Here is a 15682-nt window from a genome sequence, read left to right as displayed (position 1 = left end):
TGCTTATCTTAATTGTTTAAATATTAGAAACAAACTTTGGGTACAATTCTAATGCAAACCACATCCAGAATAAATCATGAAAAAGACCAACTGTCAATCAATATTAAACCACTGGAGTGTGGCTCACTGTTACAAGATGCTGACTAATACCTGGGGGAAAAAAGCTTCCCAAAAGAAATAATAACCTCCCAGTGTCCGTCCAAATTGAGCACTTATCTTTTCTACAACAAGCAGGAAACAATCAGTACTACTGTATGTAAGGCTTAGTCACACAAGGGAAGATTGTACTAATTCCACTCAATTTTGGGCTCAATGGCAAAAGCGGATTAGGAGCCACTTCAAAATCAGGGACATGTGCGTCCCTAGGAAATAAAATGTAAATATACAGGATAAAATTAACACATTTTCTTTTATCAAGCAAAGTGTCCTGATCATGCATCTGATTGCATATTTATTAAATACATTTTAAAATAATAATTGAAACCACCTTGAACACTGGTAAAATAACATTAATTTTCTGATCTTGATTCCTTAAATAAATAAAAACACGTTTTAATAATGAAATTCCTTCCGAAATGTTATATTTTGTATATGTTTGTGTCTTTGCTTGTACCAACTATAATTTTAAGTGTATTTTTAACAATCACAACAACAATTTAGTTAAATTTCACACTTCACTGAGTCATGTTACCCACAGTGAAAAATGTATAATATTTCACAAGTCACATGGTCCACAGGAAGTGGCATCATTCAGGTGCTCTGCAGGACATGGGAAGACCGAAGTATAATAACTAAGGGGTTCTTAACATTTTTGACCTCAGGGGCCAAATTTCCCACAACAGACGGGCCCAGGCCTAACTCAAATATTACCACTGAATTAGTAATCTTACTCTTGATTTGAATCGTATCCAATAATTTAATCTAATTTACTTAGTTTACAACTTGCCAAATGATATGAAATTACATGTTAACCACGAATATTATTATCAAGGCTTGAGTCAGGCTGATTACAATAATAAATAAATCAAAGTTTATTTATATAGCACTTAATCACAAGTGTCTTAAAAGGCTGCTAATACTAATCAAATATACTGCATACGAAGGGACTCATGAAAATAATGAAAAATTAATTTACATTAAATTACGCAGTGTTAAAATAAATAGGTTCAAACTAAATTAAATATAATAATATATATATATGTTTCTTAAATAAACTGTCAATAAAATGTAAGTCAAATGGAAATACATCTTCACCACTTTAGTCATCATTTTTGTGCTTAAGAAACTATGACTTTACTTTTATATTGTCATTACTGCCACAAGTGGTGGAAATGTGTATTACAACTGAGTATCACTGCGACCTATACTGACCACAGTTGAGAAACAGATATTTTTATGCGGCCCTTCAGGGGGCGCTCCTGTCCTAACACTGGTCCCACAGCACAGTCGTCTTATCTAAATCATTCCTTTAATGTTACTTGTTTTTTTCAATATATATTTTTGCTCAATCACTGCAATGTGCTTAGTGTCCACATACTATTAGCATAAATGTAAATATTTCATGTATTCGTTAATTCTATTCTAAAAAGTCAGCCTTGTCAAAAAAAAAAATTGTCTGAGGTGAACTGATACACATGCATTTTGATAAGTTTGATCAGATTAAGTTTACTACAAGCAAATGGACCCGATTCGGTGCAATGATCCTTATAACTTCCTGCAGAGGTTCTTTAAATATCCCACATGCTTTGTTCAGGTGCTTTTCATTGCAGCATGCAGCAGGTGGAGAAGAAGGTGGGCGGCGGGGAGGAGGAAAGACGGGGTAGGGTGCAAACTCACTGCAGTCATGTGAGAAGAGCCTAGTGGCGGGGAAGGTGAAGGTGGGGGAAGCGGGGCTGGAGACCGCGGCGGGCGCCGAACTCATGCCACTGGAGACCACGGAGGACGCCGGCACGTGGCGGGCGCGCAAGTCAGCACCGGGGCTGGTGGGCTCATCTGTTGGAGTTTGGGGAGGGATTGAAGACGGGAGCGTAGGAAGCCCAGGAAAGAGAGGAGAGGAGGAGGAAGACGAGTTAGGTGTTAGCAGGGAGAGGAGCAAATGTGTAAGAGGAAGGGCTTTTATTCATTTATTGTTTTTGAATGACGAGAACCCAGTTGAACGTCTTTTTTGCTGCGTCATTGAATGCAACATGCTACCATGCTGGAGCGTGAGGCTTGTGCAAGCTCAGTCGTCCCAGTATTCCAGGCTGTCAATGACCTGATATTTGATCACCCTAATGTCTTTTAGGGCTGCATAATGCAGTTCCAATGTATGTTTTACTACTTGGTAGCTACCAGCAGAGGGCGCCATTAATTCAGACCCAACCGGTTTTCTTTAGGCTTTCATAAAAAAAAATAAAAAAAATAGTATGCATAGTATTGCCTTGCCTTGCCTAGGACACGGATAAGACTTTCTTGAAAAGCACATTCATGGTAAATATTGCAATATTGTACACACAGCATGAACTAGTGGAAAGGGAATAGAGTGAGGTTCCCCAGACTGGTAAAGTTAGCATCTCATTACAGTAAGTAGATAGTGGATGTAGTGTAAATCACACATAATTCAATTAAACTTCCTGAAAACCATCAAATCTATTCTGATTGGTTCAATTGAGACTCCTACAAAAAAGCTCCATAATGCAACACTGAATTTAAAAAATATCTAAACGCTAAATTTGTCTTGTAAGTGCGACCACATCGGAAGGGGACCATTTGTTTTGATATCCTGGTACTGACCGACGTTCAATATTACAATTTCATCTGGACAGTGATCATTGAACTATGCGACTATTTCATAGAAAATACAGATATAATGTAGTGTCTATCAATTGATTACATACATTTCTTTGACAGTTAGTATCAAACTGTCACGCTGCCCTGCGCACGCACGCACACACACACACACGCACACACACACAGGGTATCATTTGAAATGGGGACCAAGTTTTTGATCATCACTTGTGGGGACCACCCTTTCTACAGGTTGTGGAGGCATAACAAAATTAGGTAAAATGGTCACTGCCCAGTTAGCTCATACACGTCTTTAGGGGTGTGGGAAAAAATCGATTCGAATTCGAATCGCGATTCTCACATTGTGCGATTCAGAATCGATTCTCATTTTTTTTAAATCGATTTTTTAAAATTTTTTATGTATTTAAATTTTTTTTCCATTTATTTATTTATTTTTTTTAAATTAATCAATCCAACAAAACAATACAAAGCAATACCATAACAATGCAATCCAATTCCAAAACCAAACCCGACCCAGCAACACTCAGAACTGCAATAAACAGAGACACAAGTAGTGAAACAAAAATGAATATTATCAACAACAGTATCAATATTAGTTACAATTTCAATATAGCAGTGATTAAAAATCCCTCATTGACATTATCATTAGACATTTATAAAAACATTTAAAAAAAAGAACAATAGTGTAACAGTGGCTTACACTTGCATCACATCTCATAAGCTTGACAACACACTGTGTCCAATATTTACACAAAGATAAAATAAATCATATTTTTGGTTCATTAAATAGTTAAAACAAATTTACATTATGAGACACTTGTGATTTAGGGCTATATAAATAAACATTGATTGATTATTGCAATCAGTTGATAAAACATTGTCCTTTACAATTATAAAATCTACTACTCTGCTTGCATGTCAGCAGACTGGGGTAGATCCTGCTGAAATCATATGTATTGAATGAATAGACAATCCTTTTGAATCGGGAAAATATCGTTTTTGAATCGAGAATTGCGTTGAATCGAAAAAAAAAAAATCGATTTTGAATCGAATCGTGACCCCAAGAATCAATATTGAATCGAATCGTGGGACACCCAAAGATTCACAGCCCTACATGTCTTTAAATCTCTGGATTGATGAAGTAATGTGCTGATCATTCTTACTGGGGACCCTGGGGAAAAAAGTGTTAATATGGTTCATGGGTACCAAATTTAAATCCATCCATCCATCCATCTTCTTCCGCTTATCCGAGGTCGGGTCGCGGGGGCAGCAGCCTAAGCAGGGAAGCCCAGACTTCCCTCTCCCCAGCCACTTCGTCCAGCTCTTCCCGTGGGACCCCGAGGCGTTCCCAGGCCAGCCGGGAGACATAGTCTTCCCAACGTGTCCTGGGTCTTCCCCGCGGCCTCCTACCGGTCGGACGTGCCCTAAACACCTCCTTAGGGATGCGCTCGGGTGGCATCCTGACCAGATGCCCGAACCACCTCATCTGGCTCCTCTCCATGTGGAGGAGCAGCGGCTTTACTTTGAGCTCCCCCCGGATGGCAGAGCTTCTCACCCTATCTCTAAGGGAGAGCCCCACCACCCGGCGGAGGAAACTCATTTCGGCCTCTTGTACCCGTGATCTTGTCCTTTCGGTCATAACCCAAAGCTCATGACCATAGGTGAGGATGGGAACGTAGATCGACCGGTAAATCGAGAGCTTTGCCTTCCGGCTCAGCTCCTTCTTCACCACAACGGATCGATACAGCGTCCGCATTACTGAAGACGCCGCACCGATCCGCCTGTCGATCTCACGATCCACTCTTCCCTCACTCGTGAACAAGACTCCGAGGTACTTGAACTCCTCCACTTGGGGCAAGATCTCCTCCCCAACCCGGAGATGGCACTCCACCCTTTTCCGGGCGAGAACCATGGACTCGGACTTGGAGGTGCTGATTCTCATCCCAGTCGCTTCACACTCGGCTGCGAACAAATTTAAATCATTTTGCATAATTCACACAAATTTGTACGTGACTACTGAGGACCATTTAAAAAAAAAAAAAAGTTCAAATTAAATATGACATGAATACTGCTGTGCAAATGTCTCACACTCAAACTAACCAGTAAACATGTTTTATGGGCCAAAGCTTAAAAATCACTTAGGCATCTTCGGAATGGATCTGACTATCATCTAAAAAGGTTTCCCTTTAGGGGACCTGTTTTTTTGTCCCCATACCGTCAGAGGTCCCCTAAAGGTGACTGTGTAAACAGAGCGATGTCCCCATTAAGTAAGCATTGCCAGAACACACACACACACACACACACACACACACACACACACACACACACACACACACACACACACACACACACACACACACACACATTTGTGCTAAACAGAACTCTTAACATCACTCGTAACATCAGGGTGGTTATAATAACATGTAAACAAAGTTTTAGCTACAAATTACGTTTTAAGGGCCAATTGTGGCCCACTGCTTGTTTTTATTGGTTCGCGACCCTTTATAAATACAAAACAAAAACATCCCGGATAATAACACCATATCAAAAACACTAGAATATGCAATTTTGGGAGAAATAGCGTGTGAATGCTGAAATGTGCAAGCCGCTGAAATGCGCAAGCCGTACATAAATGCTAATGATGGCACGCTAACAGTTACAATGTGTCAACTGTCAAGTACCAAGTCATGACTATGAAGCGTACGCATGTAAAATTAGCAAGCTATCGTTAGCATGCTAACAGTTAGCATGTGTCAAATACCAAGTTATATGACTCTGAAATGTTCGGAAGTAAAATTGGCTATAAAAGAGTTAACATGTGTCAAGTACCAAGGTGTATGCGAAATTGGCCGTTAGTATTGCTACCCGAGGCTGAGCCAATCAGTGGCCACGATTCTGAACAGAGCAGTCTCATTATTTGGTCTTGTCTAGTGGCCAATACTACTGTCATATTGGTATTTTTAGTTCATTTAGCCATTTTTGCTTGAAAAAGCTTAATTTTTTAATTTAATTTTGTTCCTGATAACACAAAACTAAGATTTGGATGTTATGTTCAGGTACTACATTGTATTGGTTTTAGTATCTTTAATGTACAAAATGTATCAAAAGTGGCCGCCGCATCCTTCAATTTGTATTTATGTGGCCCTCGTTGGAAAAAGTTTGGACACCCCTGATATATAGATTATTATTCACATTCAGCCAGGAAGAAGAAGCTGTTGTAGCTTGCATACCATGGCGACACACAATCATGTGACTGCCTGCATGGACAAGTTATCTTTTTAATAGATTTCAATGACATTTACAAGCGTTAGTGAAACTCAATTCTCCACAATTTTTAGACAACCAAGAAAAAAAGGTGTCACGGCAAAATACACCTCATTAGTAATAGGCCCGCCTTCATTCCAGACTTAAGCACTTTGCTTATCTTCCTCGAGTAGGCGTGTCTGCAGGCTGGATAGGAGACTCCGAATAAGAGAAACGTACGTAACTTACCCAAGTGCGTAAAAAACAACACTTAAAGGCCTACTGAAATGAATTTTTTTCATTTAAACGGGGATAGCAGATCCATTCTGTGTCATACTTGATCATTTCGCGATATTGCCATATTTTTGCTGAAAGGATTTAGTAGAGAACATCGACGATAAAGTCCGCAACTTTTGGTCGCTGATAAAAAAAAGCCTTGCCTGTACCGGAAGTAGCGTGACGTCACAAGTTGAAAGTCTCCTCACATTTCCCCATTATTTACACCAGCAGCGAGAGCCATTCGGACAGAGAAAGCGACGATTACCCCATTAATTTGAGCCAGGATGAAAGATTCGTGGATGAAAAACGTGAGAGTGAAGGACTAGAGAGCAGTGCAGGACGTATATTTTTTCGCTCTGACCGTACCTTAGGTACAAGGGCTCATTGGATACCACACTCTCTCCTTTTTCTATTGTGGATCACAGATTTGTATTTTAAACCACCTCGGATACAATATCCTCTTGAAAATGAGAGTCGAGAACGCGAAATGGACATTCACAGTGACTTTTATCTCCACGACAATACATCGGTGAAGCACTTTAGCTACGGAGCTAACGTGATAGCATCGGGCTTAACTGCAGATAGAAACAAAATAAATAAACCCCTCACTGGAAGGATGGACAAAAAATCAACAATACTATTAAAGCATGGACCTGTAACTACACGGTTAATGCTTTCTAGCCTGGCAAAGCTTAACAATGCTGTTGCTAACATTGAAGCTAACTTAGCTACGGACCTCGACAGAGCTATGCTAAAAACATTAGCTCTCCACCTACGCCAGCTCTCATCTGCTCATCAAAACCAGAGCTCACCTGCGTTCCAGCGATCGACGGAGCGACGAAGGACTTCACCCGATCATCGATGCGGTCGGCGGCTAGCGTCGGATAGTGCGTCTGCTATCCAAGTCAAAGTCCTCCTGCTTGTGTTGCTGTAGCCAGACGCTAATACACCGATCGCACTTACAGCTTTCTTCTTTGCAGTCTCCATTGTTCATTAAACAAATTGCAAAATATTCATCAACACAGATGTCCAGAATACTGTGGAATTTAGCGATGAAAAAAGACGATTTAAGCTGGCGACCGACCTATTCCAAAATGTCTGATTCAACTATTGACGTCACGTGCATACGTCATCATACATAGACGTTTTCAACCAGAAGTTTCCCGGGAAATTTAAAATTGCACTTGATAAGTTAACCCGGCCGTATTGGTATGTGTTGCAATGTTAAGATTTCATCATTGATGTATAAACGATCAGACTGCGTGGTCAGTGGTAATGGGTTTCAATAGGCCTTTAAGCGCAACTGGGAGAATAGGGCCATTACAGCATACACATTTTTCGCACACAGTTCTCAATGCAATTCTCGCGACACACACACAGCGGAAAAACATTTCAGATACGGCCCGGCTGTTAACGAGGGCGGCACCAGAAATAGCCAAGCTGCGGCTTTAACCAAGGTTGTCATTAGGAGGAAAGCAAGCTTTGAGTCACGCATCCATCCGTCTATCCATCTCAGCTAGGACACAGACGCTTGCCTGGTCCACGTTGTCTCCCAGTGAACATAAAGACAGGTGGATTTGGGACTTTGGGTAACCCTAACCCTAACATTACCATACTTACATGCCACAATAGAAGCGGGTTGAAAATAAAGTAGGGATGTGTTGTTTTGGTGGGTATAACATCTTCAGACAGTAAGTATTGTACCACACTATACTAAAATACTGTGTACTGCATAAAGCAAAGGGTCCTTGATTCAGCTCTCCAGGCTGGACCAGTAAAGGTACTTCAAAACATCACAGGCAGCGCCTTATTGTACAAAACATTTGTTGTGCTTTCATTTTTCCCTTGTCGGTTGCACATGCATCATCATAGCAATGTGTAAAATCGGCGGTTATGTCATTAATAAGGGTGCTCAAAATCTTTTATTTACATCCAAATCGCAATTTTTATTTATTCTGATTCTAAATCGATTCATAATTTTCGAAAGTTGATTTAGAGCAATTTTTTTAATGAATAAATATTTCAAATAAAAACATTAAACAACTATGATTGTTATTAATATTATTATTGAAACTGTTGCTTTTATTCATTTTGGATTTTCCTTTTTTTTAGTATTGTATTTATTAAGTATTGTATGTCAATCAATCAATGGGAATAAAAGTGGACTCACTGGTGACGGTGGCAGAGAAGAGGACTGTGGAAAAACTAGTGAGCATCCTGGATGATGCCAGTCACCCTCTGCATACCGTTATCAGTAGCCAGAGGAGCCTGTTCAGTTCTAGACTGCTTCATCCCAAGTGCAGGACTAATAGACTCAAAAACTCCTTTGTCCCACACGTTATTAGACTGTACAACTCCTCTCTGGGGAGGAGGTGGGTACTAGGAAGACAGGGGATGCAAAACAATAACAGTGCAATACTTTTTCATAACATTGTCACGACTGCCTAGTTTCTCTTGTTATATTCTTATTTTACTGTTACTTTTTTATTCTCATTGTTGCTTTTTATTTTTATTCTCATTGTAATATTTTTCTATTTTGTTTCCATTTATTCCCCCATTATTTACTTTTTACTTTTTAAATTCGATCTCAATTCTGTACACTGCTGCTGGAATTTTAATTTTCCTGAGGGAACTCTCTTGAAGGAATCAATAAAGTACTATCTATACATCTATCTAAGCTTATTTATATAGCCCTTAATCTTAAGTGTCTCAAAGGGCTGCACAAACCACAACGACATCCTCGTCTCAGATCCCACACCAGGGCAAGAAAAAACTCAATTACAATGACAAACCTTGGAGGAGACCGCAGATGTGGGGGCCCCCCTCCCTGGGCAAGCGGTGCAATGGATGTGTATGTCTTCTCAAAATGTCTATTCTAATTATTGTAAAGTTGGAGTTGAGGTTGATCTATTTTCTTTTGTTAAATTGAGCAACATTCTGTGATTTATGTAAATGCCATTTCAAAAATGAATTTTTAAAAAAAGACGTTTTTAGGCCAACACTATGCATGTAAGTCGTACGTTAACAGCCAAGAGGAGCTTTTGTAACCTGTTTTAAAACGTTTTACTATCATTTATATACCAAACAATATATTAAAGAGAGTTGAGTTGAATCGAGAATTGTCACCCCAAGAGTCGGAATCCAATCGTGAGGTGTTTAAAGACTCCTACCTCTAGTCAATACCACTGCAAACTTTTACCCGTGCCCTTAGCACTTTCCTAAAAATATATACTACCGGTATATATTGTTATGATTATTATTTTTAGGTTTTATTTGAGGATTTTTGTTGGGGGTTTTCCTGCAAGCAGTTTGTTAGGTTTAATTTCAAAACAATTATAGCTGTCCACACAAAAGTTAAGCTATTTTATGTTTTGTTCCCCGAATTTACCCAAAATGAACCAAACCGCAACCTGATAACCGAGCTATGTACCAAACAGATGATGGTTACCAAAACACAGTGTTTGTAAAATTGCTTTGAAAAAGTAATGAATTAAAGTTACTCGTTACTTTACCACAAAAGTAATTGAATTGCTCACTGAATTATTCTTAAATAAATTCAATTAATAGGGGTGTCAAAAAACCCATTTTTTAAATGAATCGCGATTCTTATTTATAACAATTCTTCATTTATTTAAAAAAATAAAAAATCGATTGAAATTTTTTTTTTACTGCGCACACTCAGAGTAACATTTTAGCTCAACTGTGTTTCTTAGCTTGGCAGCGGAACTCTGTTCAATCTTTTCACTGGATTGTGTTAGCAGTAGTTCATAAAAAGATTGAATGCGCTTTGATGGCTGTCTTTTCTCCCTGCACACAAACAACGTATCCCGACGATTGCAAGCTTGTCATGACAAACACTGATTTCCATCCATCCACCATTTTCTACCGCTTGTCCCGTTCAGGGTGGCGGGGGGTGCTGGAGCCTATCTCAACTGCATTCGAGCGGAAGGCGAGGTACACCCTGGACAAGTCGCCACCTCATCACAGGGCCAACACAGATAGACAAGACAACATTCACACTCACATTCACACACTAGGGACAATTTAGTGTTGATCTGATTTGTTGTTCATTATTCCCTCGTAGTAGTAGGAATCTGTGTATGTGTGCCTCTAGCCTACATGTTGTTTTAGTGTGGTGCTGGTTGTGCTCATCAGTAAAAACTTATTTCCTGCATTAAACTTGCTATGCTTGTGAGGCTGTCTTGTTGATATACAACCACATCAAAAGTAGTGCAATACGCAACATCAAACTCATTGGTAACGTACGTAAAAGTAAATAATTTGATTACTCGCCGTTAGTAACACCGTTATTATTTAACTCCAGTTTTCCTAACGCTGCCGATACACCCCTAAAAACTACCCTGATAGACCACTCTACATCCATCCTGCAATGAAAGACAATAGCAGCATTGAAGGCAGGGGCGGCATTTTTCCGCACGAAACGCCAAAAAACTCACCCGCTAATTTGCAGCCTCGATCTGTTGAGAGACGAACTAAGTGCAGAGTGCAAAAGCGCTTCAGCTGCCTGCCTCCTCTTGTTTTACCAATAAAATACTTATGTTGCGTCGGAGCAATGACCGTTTTTTTTTTTGGGACTCTTGCCTTACTACTTTTACAAAGAAGTCAATGGGGAATAGTTTCAGTTTAAGGTGATTAAACGTGTCTGGGCCTGTCGCCGTCGGCCGTCTGTGTTCATGTAAGAAGCAAGTATGTGCTCCGACGCACAGCGAGTGATGCCTCCAGGTTGACTTTCTGCACTTTATCGGCCTGATTGGTGGGTGGAAGTGTGTGTGTGGAGGCGGGGAGCTCATCCGCAAGTCAGCTGATTTGAGCCGATTCCTTGCCGACGGGAAGTGAGGTTTATGATGCCTGTCAGGTGATACCTGCGCAGTAGAGTCTGAGATTTTTCTCAGAATCGTAGACACAAGTCTGGACTTGCCTGGTAGCAGCTGCCAACCCTCTAGCCTGAAAATGTGCAGGCCAAACAAACTCTGGAATCAGCCTGTTTTCATTGCGATCATTCCTTTTCATCCAGCCAAAAAAAGGTGCAATTAATGTACAAGATAAACAAAATGAGTATTTCAGACAACAGTGGACTAAGGTCAATTAACTATTCAGCAATCGCAGCAGTGCATATTTGCCGTTTTCTTATCAAAAGTATGCAATATGAGATAATAAAGCTACTTAACGACAAGACGTAGGTGTAAGATAACGGTTCAAAACTAGCAGCGAGGTGAACACATGAAATATGACTCGTCAAAGTTTTTGTAATTACAACAAGGATGTAGACGCATTATGGTGGAGGAATGCATGCACCCTCTTGGGGCAGCTAGCCGGGATAACCCGGGGCCCTGCGGAGTAGCAGAGCCGCGTACCACCACTAGTCGCTTTAGAGGGAGATGAAGGCAATGCTAGCCTGATGACCAAAATAAAGACTTACTATAACCAGGGTCCTATATTCTCTTGGGAAATAACATTATGACACCCAGTAAGCCTTACTAGACAACCAAGGAAACAAAAGAGGTTTAAGAGGGAAAGGACATCAAAAAGTAACACAGAATGACACGGACATAAAATAGGAACAGGAAGCTTACCGATGAAGGGGATGGACGCCAGCGAGTCATCCTCGAGGGACAGCGGGACAAGGCTGCCATTTGCCTTACATGGCACTGTCTCTCCCGAGGAGCTGGAGGCGGGTGCTGAGTCTGGGGGCTCCGGAGAAAACAAGGAGGGCTCCAGGCCGTCCATCGGGAGAGCGTAGTGGGGGTGCCGCATGCCGTGGGCGTTCCGCCGTCCACTGGGAGGCTTCTGCCGCATTACCACTTCCTGGGTCTGCGCCGCAACCACCTCCGCCGTTGACCCTCGCTCCCTCTCGTGGTTGGTGGGCCTGTATGCTCTGTCCTGGGATTCAGGCGAGGTGAGGAGGGGGGCGGGTGAGGTGGCTGGCGCACCCTCTGGCGGGCTGGTGTTCCAGTTGAGGTGGGGGCCAGAGTACGAAGGGTCTCTGAAAGATTGGGCTTGCTGCATGATGCGGCCCGTCTTACGATAGAATGAGGGGCTATAGCTGCGGTAGCCAACAGGCTGGTCGTCCATGCTCTGGCCTGAAGGAAGTCGCCGGTTCTTTGGGGGCGCCTGCTGGGGTTGTTTGGAGTTTGGCTGTGAGTGTCGAGGCATCTGGGGTGCTTGTTTTGCAGGGTACTGACCCCCATGCTTTTGGTGGAGATCTGTCCTAGGGGGTGGCTTGGGCGGCTGGTTCCACCGCTCACACCGAGGCGAGACCAGTCCAGCTGCAGCTCGGTCTAACATCTCTAACGAGCGTCCGTGACGATCATACTGTCCCAGCAGATTTTCAGAGCGAGTCCTAGTGTAGTTCGAGGCAGGATGGCCCCTATCTGGACCCCACTCCCCATATGACCAGTAGGGCTCTCCTTGTGGCCCTGGTCCCGACTGCTGAAGTAACAGCAGAGTGTCCTGGGAGGCGCTGTGAGGCCAGCCGTCTGCTCGCTGCTGACGTTGCTGCCTCCTGGTATCGTTGAGTCGGTCCTGGGAGTAGCTGCGCTGGCGCGTCTGTATGTTGCGTCCCCCTGAGCGCTCGGGGACTTGGTTGTAGTACCACTCCGACAGCGCCTGTTGGCAGCGTTCAGGGTGTCCGTGACTGAGGTGGGGCAACGGTGGGCTGGTCCAAGCCGAGCTGCTTGACTTGCGAGTATGGGCCTGCGTGGAGCTGGCCGCATGGTGGTTGGGGTAGTGGACCTGCAGGGGGCTTGATAAAGGGCCTCCTGAAGATGAGGAGGACGAGTAGGAGCGTCCCCTGGTTTGCCCCTGAGGCTGCTGGCCCGTCATACCATACTGGATCTCCTCTGTGCGGTGGGCTGGGCTGCTGTGCCCCATGCCGCCAAGCTCTCCCAAATGCCCGTCCTGCCAACTGGCAGGGCTGCAGACAGTAGAACGGTTGTCCAGGGGTGACGAGGGACTGGAGGAACCGGGCCAGCGACTCCAATTATCCAGCTGGTTTTGGCCCATGGGGGCAGGTGGCGGTGCCCCTGCAGGTGACGTGGTCTTGCTGCAGGGATAGCACAGGGGCGGCGGCGGCGGGAGGTTCTCAGCTCCCCCCAAAAAGGGCTCGTTGCCGGTCAGGTAGGCATCCTGGGAGTAGGCCTGGAAGAGGAGGGCACGGCAGGTGAAGCAGCTTCCACAGGTGTGTGTTTTTTACGCACCGTAAACAAGTTTGACAACAACTATTAAATCCGCCTTTTGCTGCAAAACAGAGCTTAAAATGGGAACGGGCTCTCATTTCGGTCTGTCTCCAGGGCTCCAAATACAAACATAAACACACGCAAGCCGAGGCAAAACACAAACAGGCACTTATAACAACTACTTACATTGCAGCGGTGGAATCTTAGGAATTATTTTGAAAAAGCATAACGAAGACGTTCTTGGAATCTTAAGAACGGAAACACCCGAGGAGGAACAAGTAGACGTGTCCTCACTGAAATCTTCCTCCTTGTATGTACTTTGTGTTGGATGTGTCCAATCTTTTCTACTGTTGTTATTATTTCAGCGCTCGCTCTCTTCATGTTATTTTCTCCTCTCCTTCTAGACTTCTCTCTCTCTCACGCGCCTTTGCTTCACTCCACCCAGTGGGAGTGTGGAGGGAGGCGCCCTAGCGGTGATGTCACGCCAGGAATGCAGTTGTTGATGCAGACGTAGAAATACTCCAACCATTGACTTTTGACATGTTTAGGCTCTCATTGGAGACGTGCTTCAAGGCGCGCGCGGGAAGTCAACCTGACATGTTTTGGCAGGTGGGGCGGACCAAAATGAGCAAACATAAAGCGTCAAAATTTTTTGTTTGGTCATCCAAACACAGAGCAGGAGAATTCTGAGTCATTTTCCCGACTAAGCCTGCACACATTTTTTTTTTTTTTTAAGTATCCATCAAGAGTGAGGTGAGATTCAATTTCTAATGGTTAGTGATTTCTACACATTAATTTATTTGTGGCAGCCTGCCACGGATAAATTAGGGCCACAAAGAATAAGTTTTGCTCTACCTGTTAAAAATCCTTCATGTCTATGCGTAGACTCTTTTTTGGAAATCTTTTACTTTGAAAGTATAACTTCCGGCGTCCCTTTGTCACGATCATTGCTTTCTATCAGTGCAGAGGTCTTGTTCATTTTATAACGCTTTCGAGCTTCCTATTATGCAAAACCAACTTTTCTTGCCTATTGTCACCTGTTTTTCGTGAATTGGGGATCTGCATAAGTCCTGAAAATGTGAAATCAAACCATGGCTGGGATGTTTATAAAACAATTTTGCCTTCCTTCATACTTCCTCCAAACGAGCCGCTTGGAATTTTCACAACCTGTGACGTTTTTTACCAATTGTGATGTCAGCGGCTATCTCCACATACGGTGGAGATTTCCTCAAAGATACTTGCGCAAGTCCGCCATTTTATGTCTGAAGCTGTAGTCAATAAGCTCCTTCTTTTACTCTATTCTCTTGTTGTGGGGCAGACTGGCTCGTACATGCACATACATCCTCCTTTGTTACAAAGTAGCTTATAGTTCCAACTTATATCTGTCAGGAGACTCCATATAAAACATATTCTATGCAACATTTTGGTCACATTACATGTGAGTTAGACCAGTGGTTCTCAACCTTTTTTCAGTGATGTACCCCTGTGTGTGAATTTGTTTTTAATTCAAGTACCCCCTAATCAAAGCAAAGCATTTTTGGTTGAAAAAAAGAGATAAAGAAGTAAAATACAGCACTATGTCATCAGTTTCTGATGTGTTAAATTGTATAACAGTGCAAAATATTTGTCATTTGTAGTGGTCTTTCTTGAACAATTTGGAAAAAAAGATATAAAAATAACTAAAAACTTGTTGAAAAATAAACAAGTGATTCAATTATAAATAAAGATTTCTACACATAGAAGTAATCATCAACTTAAAGTGCCCTCTTTGGGGATTGTAATAGAGATCCATCTGGATTGATGAACTTAATTCTAAACATTTCTTCACAAAAAAATAAATCTTTAACATTAATATTTATGGAACATGTCCACAAAAAAATCTAGCTGTCAACATTGAATATTGCATTGTTGCATTTCTTTTCAGTTCTTTTGGACAAACATTTTAGTGAGGGTCAAACCATCATGGCATGGAGTAAACTCTGGGGTTATGGTAATGAATGGAATAGCCTACTTAATTTGATGTTCAGTTTATGAACTTACATTCATATTTTGTTGAAGTATTATTCAATAAATATTGAATTGTTGCTATTTTTAGAATATTTAAAAAAAATCTCACGTACCCCTTGGCATACCTTCAAGTACCCCCAGGGGTACGCGTACCCCCATTTGAGAACCAC

At 42.2% G+C, this 15682-nt stretch overlaps 1 protein-coding gene across 4 annotated transcripts in view; it reads right to left on the bottom strand.

Moving 5' to 3' along the window:
• arhgap23a (Rho GTPase activating protein 23a) overlaps window positions 1–15682 on the bottom strand; it is a 150335-nt gene that overhangs the window by 27207 nt on the left and 107446 nt on the right. For 2 of the 4 annotated variants that reach the window (XM_061981288.1, XM_061981287.1), the window contains exons 7-8: window positions 11904–13467; window positions 1837–1992 (exon numbers count right to left, since the gene is read on the bottom strand). In XM_061981288.1, the coding sequence (XP_061837272.1) occupies window positions 1837–1992; window positions 11904–13467 (1720 nt within the window). Of the gene's footprint in view, window positions 1–1836; window positions 1993–11903; window positions 13468–13691; window positions 14181–15682 lie in introns of those variants that run through there. The other 2 variants (XM_072915946.1, XM_061981289.1) reach the window with 2 other exon arrangements.

Source organism: Nerophis lumbriciformis, linkage group LG24 (genome assembly GCF_033978685.3).
Source record: "Nerophis lumbriciformis linkage group LG24, RoL_Nlum_v2.1, whole genome shotgun sequence".
Classification (NCBI taxonomy): domain Eukaryota; kingdom Metazoa; phylum Chordata; class Actinopteri; order Syngnathiformes; family Syngnathidae; genus Nerophis; species Nerophis lumbriciformis.
Note: the sequence above shows the minus strand (reverse complement) of the source record. Positions and strands in the feature narration are given on the sequence as shown.